Consider the following 13222-nt stretch of genomic DNA (forward strand, 5'->3'; position numbering starts at 1 on the left):
CAGTCAGTTAGTTATTTAGTCAGTTAGTTATTTAGTCAGTTAGTTATTTAGTCAGTCAGTTAGTTATTTAACAGTTGGTTACTCTAATTCAACTGACTAACTAACTGACTAAATGACTAATCTTCTTGTTTAAATAACACTGACTAAATAACTAACTGACTAAAATAACAACTGACTAAATAACAACTGACCGGATTAAATAACTGACTGACTGACTGACAAATAACTGACTGACCGGGCTGACTAAATAACTAACTGACTGATTGACTGACTAACTGGACTGACTGTGTCATTAACCAGGGGTGACTGACTGACTGACTATTGACTGACTGCTGACTGACCGATTGACTGACTGGTCTGTCTCGTGTCATTGACCTGGGTGACAACTGACTGATTGACTGACTGACTGGTCAACTAACTAACTGACTAATTGACCAGGTCTTTAACTGACTAAATTAGTTATTTAGTCAGTCAGTTAGTTATTTAGTCAGTTAGTTATTTAGTCAGTTAGTCAGTCAGTTAGTTAGTTATTTAGTCAGTCAGTTAGTTATTTAGTCAGTCAGTTAGTTAGTTATTTAGTTAGTTAGTTATTTAGTCAGTCAGTTAGTTATTTAGTCAGTCAGTTAGTTATTTAGTCAGTCAGTTAGTTAGTCAGTCAGTCAGTCAGTTATTTAGTCAGTCAGTCAGTTAGTTATTTAGTCAGTTAGTTATTTAGTCAGTTAGTTATTTAGTCAGTCAGTCAGTTAGTTATTTAGTCAGTTAGTCAGTTGGTGACAGACACGATTGACTAACTGACTAAAATAACTAAATGACTGACTGATAAATGATTGACTAAACTAACTGACTAAATAACTCATTGACTAGGCGACTGACTGACTGACTAAATAACTGACTGTCTCTGACTGACTAAATAACTGACTGACTGACCAGTCAGTCAATCAGTCAGTCTGACTCCTAAATAACTGACATAGAGACAGACAACTGAGTGATTGATCAGTCAGTCAGTCATACTGGTCCAATGAACAGACCGACAGACCAAGTCAACTAAGTCAGTCATGATTGACCAAACAAGAGATTTAGTCAGTTAGTTAGTCAGTCAGTTAGTTATTTAGTCAGTTATTTAGTCAGTTAGTTAGTCAGTCAGTTAGTTATTTAGTCAGTCAGTTATTTAGTCAGTTAGTTATTTAGTCAGTCAGTTAGTTATTTAGTCAGTCAGTCAGTTAGTTATTTAGCCAGTCAGTCAGTTACTTAGTCAGTTATTTAGTCAGTCAGTCAGTTAGTTATTTAGTCAGTTAGTCAGTTAGTTATTTAGTCAGTCAGTCAGTTAGTTATTTAGTCAATCAGTCAGTTAGTTATTTAGTCAGTCAGTCAGTTAGTTATTTAGTCAATCAGTCAGTTAGTTATTTAGTCAATCAGTCAGTTAGTTATTTAGTCAATCAGTCAGTTAGTTATTTAGTCAGTCAGTCAGTCAGTTATTTAGTCAGTCAGTCAGTTATTTAGTCAGTCAGTCAGTTAGTTATTTAGTCAGTTAGTTATTTAGTCAGTTAGTTATTTAGTCAGTTAGTTAGTTATTTAGTCAGTTAGTTATTTAGTCAGTTAGTTATTTAGTCAGTTAGTTAGTTAGTCAGTTAGTTAGTTAGTTAGTCAGTTAGTTATTTAGTCAGTCAGTAAGTTATTTAGTCAGTCAGTTAGTTATTTAGTCAGTCAGTCAGTTATTTAGTCAGTCAGTTATTTAGTCAGTCAGTCAGTTATTTAGTCAGTCAGTTATTTAGTTAGTCAGTCAGTCAGTTATTTAGTCAGTTAGTTAGTCAGTCAGTCAGTTAGTTAGTTATTTAGTCAGTCAGTTAGTTAGTTATTTAGTCAGTCAGTTAGTTAGTTATTTAGTCAGTCAGTCAGTTAGTTATTTAGTCAGTCAGTCAGTTATTCAGTCAGTTAGTTATTTAGTCAGTCAGTCAGTTATTTAGTCAGTCAGTCAGTTATTTAGTCAGTCAGTCAGTTATTTAGTCAGTCAGTCAGTTATTTAGTCAGTTATTTAGTCAGTTATTTAGTCAGTTATTTAGTCAGTTAGTTATTTAGTCAGTCAGTCAGTTATTTAGTCAGTCAGTCAGTTATTTAGTCAGTTAGTTATTTAGTCAGTCAGTTAGTTATTTAGTCAGTCAGTTAGTTATTTAGTCAGTCAGTTAGTTATTTAGTCAGTTAGTTAGTTATTTAGTCAGTTAGTTAGTTATTTAGTCAGTTAGTTAGTCAGTCAGTCAGTCAGTTAGTTAGTCAGTCAGTTAGTTATTTAGTCAGTCAGTCAGTTATTTAGTCAGTCAGTCAGTCAGTCAGTTATTTAGTCAGTCAGTTATTTAGTTAGTCAGTCAGTCAGTTATTTAGTCAGTTAGTTAGTCAGTCAGTTATTTAGTCAGTCAGTCAGTTATTTAGTCAGTCAGTCAGTTATTTAGTCAGTTAGTTATTTAGTCAGTCAGTCAGTTATTTAGTCAGTCAGTCAGTTATTTAGTCAGTCAGTCAGTTATTTAGTCAGTCAGTCAGTTATTTAGTCAGTTAGTTATTTAGTCAGTCAGTTAGTTATTTAGTCAGTTAGTTAGTTATTTAGTCAGTTAGTTAGTTATTTAGTCAGTTAGTTAGTCAGTCAGTCAGTTAGTTATTTAGTCAGTTATTTAGTCAGTCAGTTAGTTATTTAGTCAGTTAGTCAGTCAGTCAGTCAGTTAGTTATTTAGTCAGTCAGTTATTTAGTCAGTCAGTCAGCTGGTAATTTAGTCAGTCAGTCAGTTAGTTATTTAGTCAGTTAGTTATTTAGTCAGTCAGTTATTTAGTCAGTCAGTCAGTTAGTTAGTAATTTAGCCAGTCAGTTATTTAGTCAGTCAGTCAGTCAGTCACCTGGGTTTTAACTAAGTTTGTTTTAATCTATTCCAGGTATCGTATCGAGTACGAAGCTCTCTCCAAGGTGGAGGCTGAGCAGAATGAGTTCATTGACCAGTTCATTCTACAGAAATAAGGAGCGTATTGAAGGCCCGCAGTATTAGTGTGCGTTTGTGACCATGTTTCCAGGGTGCCTGTATTATTTTCTATGGGTGATATCCACTACACTATGGGTTCACGCCAATCGCTCATCTGAACACAATAACCTTTCTTACACCCCCCCACACAAGCAATCCAAAACTGCTCCAACTAAATCCAGACGCGTTTTCTGCTTAGACAGACGGACTACATGCAACGTTTAGAAGTAACTTGTCACCAGTCTTTTACAGCAAAACACATTGTTTTTTTCACTAGCAGGTGTCTGAAGTGACAACCCTCCTTCCCAGTTATACATTTATTTAGCATTTTAAGTGTTGAACGCTTGAATGTATTTAGAACCTGAGACTCTGTAGTCTTCATACCTTTCACACCACTACAGTACGTCAGACAAGCAAATGTTGGAAGAAAGCTATTTATATACACAAAGGAATGGATTTATACGGTTTATATTAAAGGAATTACTATGTATAGATTGTCTTCCACTTGTAGGGAAGGTAAACAGCTCTAAGTACGGTATTTGCATGTTACTGTAAATAATTTCATGATTAAGAGGGGAAAATAATTTAATTTTTTTGCTGTGTGTTGACTGTATACACCCCCCCCTTTCCTTCCTCCCTGTTGTCATCTTAACTTTGTTTGTTTACATCTAAGGTACGAATAAGTTGTGTTCGTGTTTTCTCTGATCATTTCACCGTTGTCTGTGGGACCACACCAGAACATTTTCCCCTCAGGTGCCTTATTGGAATTTCAGGCCAGTTTTTATAAACAAAAACTAAGTACATTCGAAAAGTATATTAGTCATTTTATGTTTACAGTATATATATATATATATATCCAGAAATTATCAAAAATTCTCATTCTCTGCATTCATCTTATCTATGTTAAAGGTTAATAGACCTACTTCATCAATAGATGAGGTACACTTGAATAAAATGGATATTTTGATTCTCTTGGTGTCAACATTATTGACTATTGCTCATCTGTGTGCAGATTATAAAACGTTTCAATTCTTATGAAGAATGTTTAATATAACCTTGATATTTTTCTTGACTCAAAATGTACCAATTGATAATTCATCACTTGAGAAGGAACAAAATCACTCTGACCATGTGTACTATAGTCTAGATTAGAGGGATGATTGCCTGGATGGATAGACAGTGGCGTTGTACTTTGAGATTGGTAATCAGACTAGTAATCCACCTGTACAGGTAATCAGACTAGTAATCCACCTGTACAGTCAATCAGACTAGTAATCCACCTGTACAGGTAATCAGACTAGTAATCCACCTGTCCAGGTAATCAGACTAGTAATCCACCTGTACAGGTAATCAGACTAGTAATCCACCTGTACAGGTAATCAGACTAGTAATCCACCTGTACAGGTAATCAGACTAGTAATCCACCTGTACAGGCAATCAGACTAGTAATCCACCTGTACAGGTAATCAGACTAGTAATCCACCTGTACAGTCAATCAGACTAGTAATCCACCTGTACAGTCAATCAGACTAGTAATCCACCTGTACAGTCAATCAGACTAGTAATCCACCTGTACAGTCAATCAGACTAGTAATCCACCTGTACAGTCAATCAGACTAGTAATCCACCTGTACAGTCAATCAGACTAGTAATCCACCTGTACAGGTAATCAGACTAGTAATCCACCTGTCCAGGTAATCAGACTAGTAATCCACCTGTACAGGTAATCAGACTAGTAATCCACCTGTACAGGTAATCAGACTAGTAATCCACCTGTACAGGTAATCAGACTAGTAATCCACCTGTACAGGCAATCAGACTAGTAATCCACCTGTACAGTCGATCAGACTAGTAATCCACCTGTACAGGTAATCAGACTAGTAATCCACCTGTACAGTCAATCAGACTAGTAATCCACCTGTACAGTCAATCAGACTAGTAATCCACCTGTACAGTCAATCAGACTAGTAATCCACCTGTACAGTCAATCAGACTAGTAATCCACCTGTACAGTCAATCAGACTAGTAATCCACCTGTACAGTCAATCAGACTAGTAAATCCACCTGTATAGTCAATCAGACTAGTAATCCACCTGTACAGTCAGACTAGTAATCCACCTGTACAGGTAATCAGACTAGTAATCCACCTGTACAGTCAGACTAGTAATCCACCTGTACAGGTAATCAGACTAGTAATCCACCTGTACAGGCAATCAGACTAGTAATCCACCTGTACAGTCAATCAGACTAGTAATCCACCTGTACAGGCAATCAGACTAGTAATCCACCTGTACAGTCAATCAGACTAGTAATCCACCTGTACAGAAAATCAGACTAGTAATCCACCTGTACTGTCAGACTAGTAATCCACCTGTACAGGTAATCAGACTAGTAATCCACCTGTACAGTCAATCAGACTAGTAATCCACCTGTACAGTCAATCAGACTAGTAATCCACCTGTACAGTCAATCAGACTAGTAATCCACCTGTACAGTCAATCAGACTAGTAATCCACCTGTACAGTCAATCAGACTAGTAATCCACCTGTACAGTCAATCAGACTAGTAATCCACCTGTATAGTCAATCAGACTAGTAATCCACCTGTACAGTCAGACTAGTAATCCACCTGTACAGGTAATCAGACTAGTAATCCACCTGTACAGGCAATCAGACTAGTAATCCACCTGTACAGTCAATCAGACTAGTAATCCACCTGTACAGGCAATCAGACTAGTAATCCACCTGTACAGTCAATCAGACTAGTAATCCACCTGTACAGGCAATCAGACTAGTAATCCACCTGTACAGGCAATCAGACTAGTAATCCACCTGTACAGTCAATCAGACTAGTAATCAACCTGTACAGTCAATCAGACTAGTAATCCACCTGTACAGGCAATCAGACTAGTAATCCACCTGTACAGTCAGACTAGTAATCCACATGTACAGGTAATCAGACTAGTAATCCACCTGTACAGTCAATCAGACTAGTAATCCACCTGTACAGTCAATCAGACTAGTAATCCACCTGTACAGTCAATCAGACTAGTAATCCACCTGTACAGTCAATCAGACTAGTAATCCACCTGTACAGTCAATCAGACTAGTAATCCACCTGTACAGTCAATCAGACTAGTAATCCACCTGTATAGTCAATCAGACTAGTAATCCACCTGTACAGTCAGACTAGTAATCCACCTGTACAGGTAATCAGACTAGTAATCCACCTGTACAGGCAATCAGACTAGTAATCCACCTGTACAGGCAATCAGACTAGTAATCCACCTGTACAGTCAATCAGACTAGTAATCCACCTGTACAGGCAATCAGACTAGTAATCCACCTGTACAGTCAATCAGACTAGTAATCCACCTGTACAGTCAATCAGACTAGTAATCCACCTGTATAGTCAATCAGACTAGTAATCCACCTGTACAGTCAGACTAGTAATCCACCTGTACAGTCAATCAGACTAGTAATCCACCTGTACAGTCAATCAGACTAGTAATCCACCTGTACAGTCAATCAGACTAGTAATCCACCTGTACAGTCAATCAGACTAGTAATCCACCTGTATAGTCAATCAGACTAGTAATCCACCTGTACAGTCAGACTAGTAATCCACCTGTACAGGTAATCAGACTAGTAATCCACCTGTACAGGCAATCAGACTAGTAATCCACCTGTACAGTCAATCAGACTAGTAATCCACCTGTACAGGCAATCAGACTAGTAATCCACCTGTACAGTCAATCAGACTAGTAATCCACCTGTACAGGCAATCAGACTAGTAATCCACCTGTACAGGCAATCAGACTAGTAATCCACCTGTACAGTCAATCAGACTAGTAATCAACCTGTACAGTCAATCAGACTAGTAATCCACCTGTACAGGCAATCAGACTAGTAATCCACCTGTACAGTCAGACTAGTAATCCACATGTACAGGTAATCAGACTAGTAATCCACCTGTACAGTCAATCAGACTAGTAATCCACCTGTACAGTCAATCAGACTAGTAATCCACCTGTACAGTCAATCAGACTAGTAATCCACCTGTACAGTCAATCAGACTAGTAATCCACCTGTACAGTCAATCAGACTAGTAATCCACCTGTACAGTCAATCAGACTAGTAATCCACCTGTATAGTCAATCAGACTAGTAATCCACCTGTACAGTCAGACTAGTAATCCACCTGTACAGGTAATCAGACTAGTAATCCACCTGTACAGGCAATCAGACTAGTAATCCACCTGTACAGGCAATCAGACTAGTAATCCACCTGTACAGTCAATCAGACTAGTAATCCACCTGTACAGGCAATCAGACTAGTAATCCACCTGTACAGTCAATCAGACTAGTAATCCACCTGTACAGTCAATCAGACTAGTAATCCACCTGTATAGTCAATCAGACTAGTAATCCACCTGTACAGTCAGACTAGTAATCCACCTGTACAGGTAATCAGACTAGTAATCCACCTGTACAGGCAATCAGACTAGTAATCCACCTGTACAGGCAATCAGACTAGTAATCCACCTGTACAGTCAATCAGACTAGTAATCCACCTGTACAGGCAATCAGACTAGTAATCCACCTGTACAGGCAATCAGACTAGTAATCCACCTGTACAGGCAATCAGACTAGTAATCCACCTGTACAGTCAATCAGACTAGTAATCAACCTGTACAGTCAATCAGACTAGTAATCCACCTGTACTGTCAGACTAGTAATCCACCTGTACAGTCAATCAGACTAGTAATCCACCTGTACAGGTAATCAGACTAGTAATCAACCTGTATAGTCAGACTAGTAATCCACCTGTACAGTCAATCAGACTAGTAATCCACCTGTACAGTCAATCAGACTAGTAATCCACCTGTACAGTCAATCAGACTAGTAATCAACCTGTACAGTCAATCAGACTAGTAATCCACCTGTACAGGTAATCAGACTAGTAATCCACCTGTACAGGTAATCAGACTAGTAATCCACCTGTCCAGGTAATCAGACTAGTAATCCACCTGTACAGGTAATCAGACTAGTAATCCACCTGTACAGGTAATCAGACTAGTAATCCACCTGTACAGGTAATCAGACTAGTAATCCACCTGTCCAGGTAATCAGACTAGTAATCCACCTGTACAGGTAATCAGACTAGTAATCCACCTGTACAGGCAATCAGACTAGTAATCCACCTGTACAGTCAGACTAGTAATCCACCTGTACAGGTAATCAGACTAGTAATCCACCTGTACAGGCAATCAGACTAGTAATCCACCTGTACAGTCAATCAGACTAGTAATCCACCTGTACAGGCAATCAGACTAGTAATCCACCTGTACAGTCAATCAGACTAGTAATCCACCTGTACAGGCAATCAGACTAGTAATCCACCTGTACAGGCAATCAGACTAGTAATCCACCTGTACAGTCAATCAGACTAGTAATCAACCTGTACAGTCAATCAGACTAGTAATCCACCTGTACTGTCAGACTAGTAATCCACCTGTACAGTCAATCAGACTAGTAATCCACCTGTACAGGTAATCAGACTAGTAATCAACCTGTATAGTCAGACTAGTAATCCACCTGTACAGTCAATCAGACTAGTAATCCACCTGTACAGTCAATCAGACTAGTAATCCACCTGTACAGTCAATCAGACTAGTAATCAACCTGTACAGTCAATCAGACTAGTAATCCACCTGTACAGGTAATCAGACTAGTAATCAACCTGTATAGTCAGACTAGTAATCCACCTGTACAGTCAATCAGACTAGTAATCCACCTGTACAGTCAATCAGACTAGTAATCAACCTGTATAGTCAGACTAGTAATCCACCTGTATAGTCAGACTAGTAATCCACCTGTACAGTCAATCAGACTAGTAATCCACCTGTACAGTCAATCAGACTAGTAATCCACCTGTACAGGTAATCAGACTAGTAATCCACCTGTACAGTCAGACTAGTAATCCACCTGTACAGGTAATCAGACTAGTAATCCACCTGTACAGGCAATCAGACTAGTAATCCACCTGTACAGTCAATCAGACTAGTAATCCACCTGTACAGGCAATCAGACTAGTAATCCACCTGTACAGTCAATCAGACTAGTAATCCACCTGTACAGGCAATCAGACTAGTAATCCACCTGTACAGTCAGACTAGTAATCCACCTGTACAGGTAATCAGACTAGTAATCCACCTGTACAGTCAATCAGACTAGTAATCCACCTGTACAGTCAATCAGACTAGTAATCCACCTGTACAGTCAATCAGACTAGTAATCCACCTGTACAGTCAATCAGACTAGTAATCCACCTGTACAGTCAATCAGACTAGTAATCCACCTGTACAGTCAATCAGACTAGTAATCCACCTGTATAGTCAATCAGACTAGTAATCCACCTGTACAGTCAGACTAGTAATCCACCTGTACAGGTAATCAGACTAGTAATCCACCTGTACAGGCAATCAGACTAGTAATCCACCTGTACAGTCAATCAGACTAGTAATCCACCTGTACAGGCAATCAGACTAGTAATCCACCTGTACAGTCAATCAGACTAGTAATCCACCTGTACAGGCAATCAGACTAGTAATCCACCTGTACAGGCAATCAGACTAGTAATCCACCTGTACAGTCAATCAGACTAGTAATCAACCTGTACAGTCAATCAGACTAGTAATCCACCTGTACTGTCAGACTAGTAATCCACCTGTACAGTCAATCAGACTAGTAATCCACCTGTACAGGTAATCAGACTAGTAATCAACCTGTATAGTCAGACTAGTAATCCACCTGTACAGTCAATCAGACTAGTAATCCACCTGTACAGTCAATCAGACTAGTAATCCACCTGTACAGTCAATCAGACTAGTAATCAACCTGTACAGTCAATCAGACTAGTAATCCACCTGTACAGGTAATCAGACTAGTAATCAACCTGTATAGTCAGACTAGTAATCCACCTGTACAGTCAATCAGACTAGTAATCCACCTGTACAGTCAATCAGACTAGTAATCCACCTGTACAGTCAATCAGACTAGCAATCAGACTAGTAATCCACCTGTACAGTCAATCAGACTAGCAATCAGACTAGTAATCCACCTGTACTGTCAATCAGACTAGTAATCCACCTGTACAGTCAGACTAGTAATCCACCTGTACAGTCAGACTAGTAATCCACCTGTACAGTCAATCAGACTAGTAATCCACCTGTATAGTCAATCAGACTAGTAATCCACCTGTACAGTCAGACTAGTAATCCACCTGTCCAGTCAATCAGACTAGCAATCAGACTAGTAATCCACCTGTACTGTCAATCAGACTAGTAATCCACCTGTACAGTCAGACTAGTAATCCACCTGTACAGTCAATCAGACTAGTAATCCACCTGTACAGTCAATCAGACTAGTAATCCACCTGTACTGTCAATCAGACTAGTAATCCAGCTGTATAGTCAGACTAGTAATCCACCTGTATAGTCAATCAGACTAGTAATCCACCTGTACAGTCAATCAGACTAGTAATCCACCTGTCCAGTCAATCAGACTAGTAATGCACCTGTACAGTCAATCAGACTAGTAATCAGACTAGTAATCCACCTGTACAGTCAATCAGACTAGCAATCAGACTAGTAATCCACCTGTACTGTCAATCAGACTAGTAATCCACCTGTACAGTCAGACTAGTAATCCACCTGTACAGTCAGACTAGTAATCCACCTGTACAGTCAATCAGACTAGTAATCCACCTGTATAGTCAATCAGACTAGTAATCCACCTGTACAGTCAGACTAGTAATCCACCTGTCCAGTCAATCAGACTAGCAATCAGACTAGTAATCCACCTGTACTGTCAATCAGACTAGTAATCCACCTGTACAGTCAGACTAGTAATCCACCTGTACAGTCAATCAGACTAGTAATCCACCTGTACAGTCAATCAGACTAGTAATCCACCTGTACTGTCAATCAGACTAGTAATCCAGCTGTATAGTCAGACTAGTAATCCACCTGTATAGTCAATCAGACTAGTAATCCACCTGTACAGTCAATCAGACTAGTAATCCACCTGTCCAGTCAATCAGACTAGTAATGCACCTGTACAGTCAATCAGACTAGTAATAGATGGGGACCAGGGTGTAACGCTCCCTCTGGGTCTGGGGACCAGGGTGGAGCTCCGTGGGGAAGGGGTAGTAGAGGATGGGGACCAGGGTGGAGCTCCGTGGGGAAGGGGTAGTAGAGGATGGGGACCAGGGTGGAGCTCTATGGGGAAGGGGTAGTAGAGGATGGGGACCTGGGTGGAGCTCCGTGGGGAAGGGGTAGTAGAGGATGGGGACCAGGGTGGGGCTCCGTGGGGAAGGGGTAGTAGAGGATGGGGACCAGGTGGAGCTCCGTGGGGAAGGGGTAGTAGAGGATGGGGACCAGGGTGTAACGCTCCCTCTGGGTCTGGGGACCAGGGTGGAGCTCCGTGGGGAAGGGTAGTAGAGGATGGGGACCAGGTGGAGCTCCGTGGGGAAGGGGTAGTAGAGGATGGGGACCAGGGTGGAGCTCCGTGGGGAAGGGGTAGTAGAGGATGGGGACCTGGGTGGAGCTCCGTGGGGAAGGGATAGTAGAGGATGGGGACCAGGGTGGAGCTCCGTGGGGAAGGGGTAGTAGAGGATGGGGACCAGGGTGGGGCTCCGTGGGGAATGGGTAGTAGAGGATGGGGACCAGGGTGGAGCTCCGTGGGGAAGGGGTAGTAGAGGATGGGGACCAGGGTGGGGCTCCGTGGGGAAGGGGTAGTAGAGGATGGGGACAAGGGTGGAGCTCCGTGGGGAAGGGGTAGTAGAGGATGGGGACCAGGGTGTAACGCTCCCTCTGGGTCTGGGGACCAGGGTGGAGCTCCGTGGGGAAGGGGTAGTAGAGGATGGGGACCAGGGTGGAGCTCCGTGGGGAAGGGGTAGTAGAGGATGGGGACCAGGGTGGGGCTCCGTGGGTGGAATAGACAATGGCCGGGGTCCTGATCCACATGCAGCCTCCTGGGAAGAGAACCGCATTAGGTTGATTTCCGCTCATGTCATGACAGCCTTGTCGTCACGTCTGATCTATAACATAACGTCTGTGCTTCTAATGGCACCCTATATAGTACACTACCCATAGTGCTCTGGTCAAAAGTAGTGCAGCACATGGAGAACAGGGTGCAATTTGGGATAAAGGGTTGAGTTGCACACGACTAAATTACTATCAACTACATGTCAAATCAAAGGTCTTCTTGCAACTTTGGCCTAATTTGGGTAAATCTTAACACCACAGATGTTGACATTAGTTTGCTAGCCATATGGGACCCGGTTCCCTATGTAGTTCACTAGTTTTGACCGTCCTGGCATCATGGGGTCTCTGAACTCATCCCCATACCATCTCAAAAGAGCTTTAAATAATAACACTTATTTTTTCCTCATGTCAAATTTACAAAAAAAAAAATATTATCTCTAGTACACGAAGAAAACCCATAATGTATCAATGGAAATATACACCAAAAATATATACAGCTATCTAAACTTTAATTTAGATTTTTTTTTGTTGCGAGAAAGCACTCACATTTGACAGCATTGAAGCTAAAAAGGGGTAGGCTAGTGTCGTGGTAAGGCACGTCGGATGGTTCGATTCTACTGGCCTTTTTGCTTGGCTGAGCGGCGGTAGCTGAGGGGCGGTACTGAATCTGTAGGCTCTCTGCACATTTTAAACACAGCAACCTTCCTTCCTTGACTTTCAACCGAACAGTGATTACTTCCAAGCCTAGAGAGGTAGATAAAGATCATTCGAACCAGGCCCTATACTTCTAAATATCACGTGATTTTGGCGCGACACTGGCAGCCAGAAAGTCGGGATGAGACGTTTTCCGTTTGTTGACATTGTTATGGTACAGTTTAGTTGCGCCACTGTTTTGTTGAACTATGCCTAAAGCTGCAAACCATCTTGATAGATGCCGTCTCTGCGACCAAAATCTAAGGATATTTGGTGCGCTCCCTTGTGTCAAAGTCGAATTGTACCATTCTGACTAGGTTATCATCCCTCGGCATAAACCTGACACTGCACGAAGATACATCGACAATGATATATCAGAAGTGTTTTCGTAACATTAGTAAGGTTGAAAAGACCATGCATGGAAAGCTACAACGCAAACACCCGAGTTTGGAACTCCCGGCGAAGAAGTTATGAAGTCCCAA

General features: G+C 41.0%; 1 protein-coding gene across 1 annotated transcript; it reads right to left on the minus strand.

The window, feature by feature from the left end:
- Window positions 1-11279: 11279 nt before the first annotated feature.
- On the minus strand, window positions 11280-12071 carry LOC135566554 (uncharacterized). Its single transcript, XM_065014244.1, has one exon. It carries the CDS (start codon window positions 12069-12071, stop codon window positions 11280-11282), a length of 792 nt encoding a protein of 263 aa, XP_064870316.1.
- Window positions 12072-13222: the final 1151 nt, after the last annotated feature.

This window comes from Oncorhynchus nerka, unplaced genomic scaffold (assembly GCF_034236695.1).
Source record: "Oncorhynchus nerka isolate Pitt River unplaced genomic scaffold, Oner_Uvic_2.0 unplaced_scaffold_4225, whole genome shotgun sequence".
Taxonomy (NCBI): Eukaryota; Metazoa; Chordata; class Actinopteri; order Salmoniformes; family Salmonidae; genus Oncorhynchus; species Oncorhynchus nerka.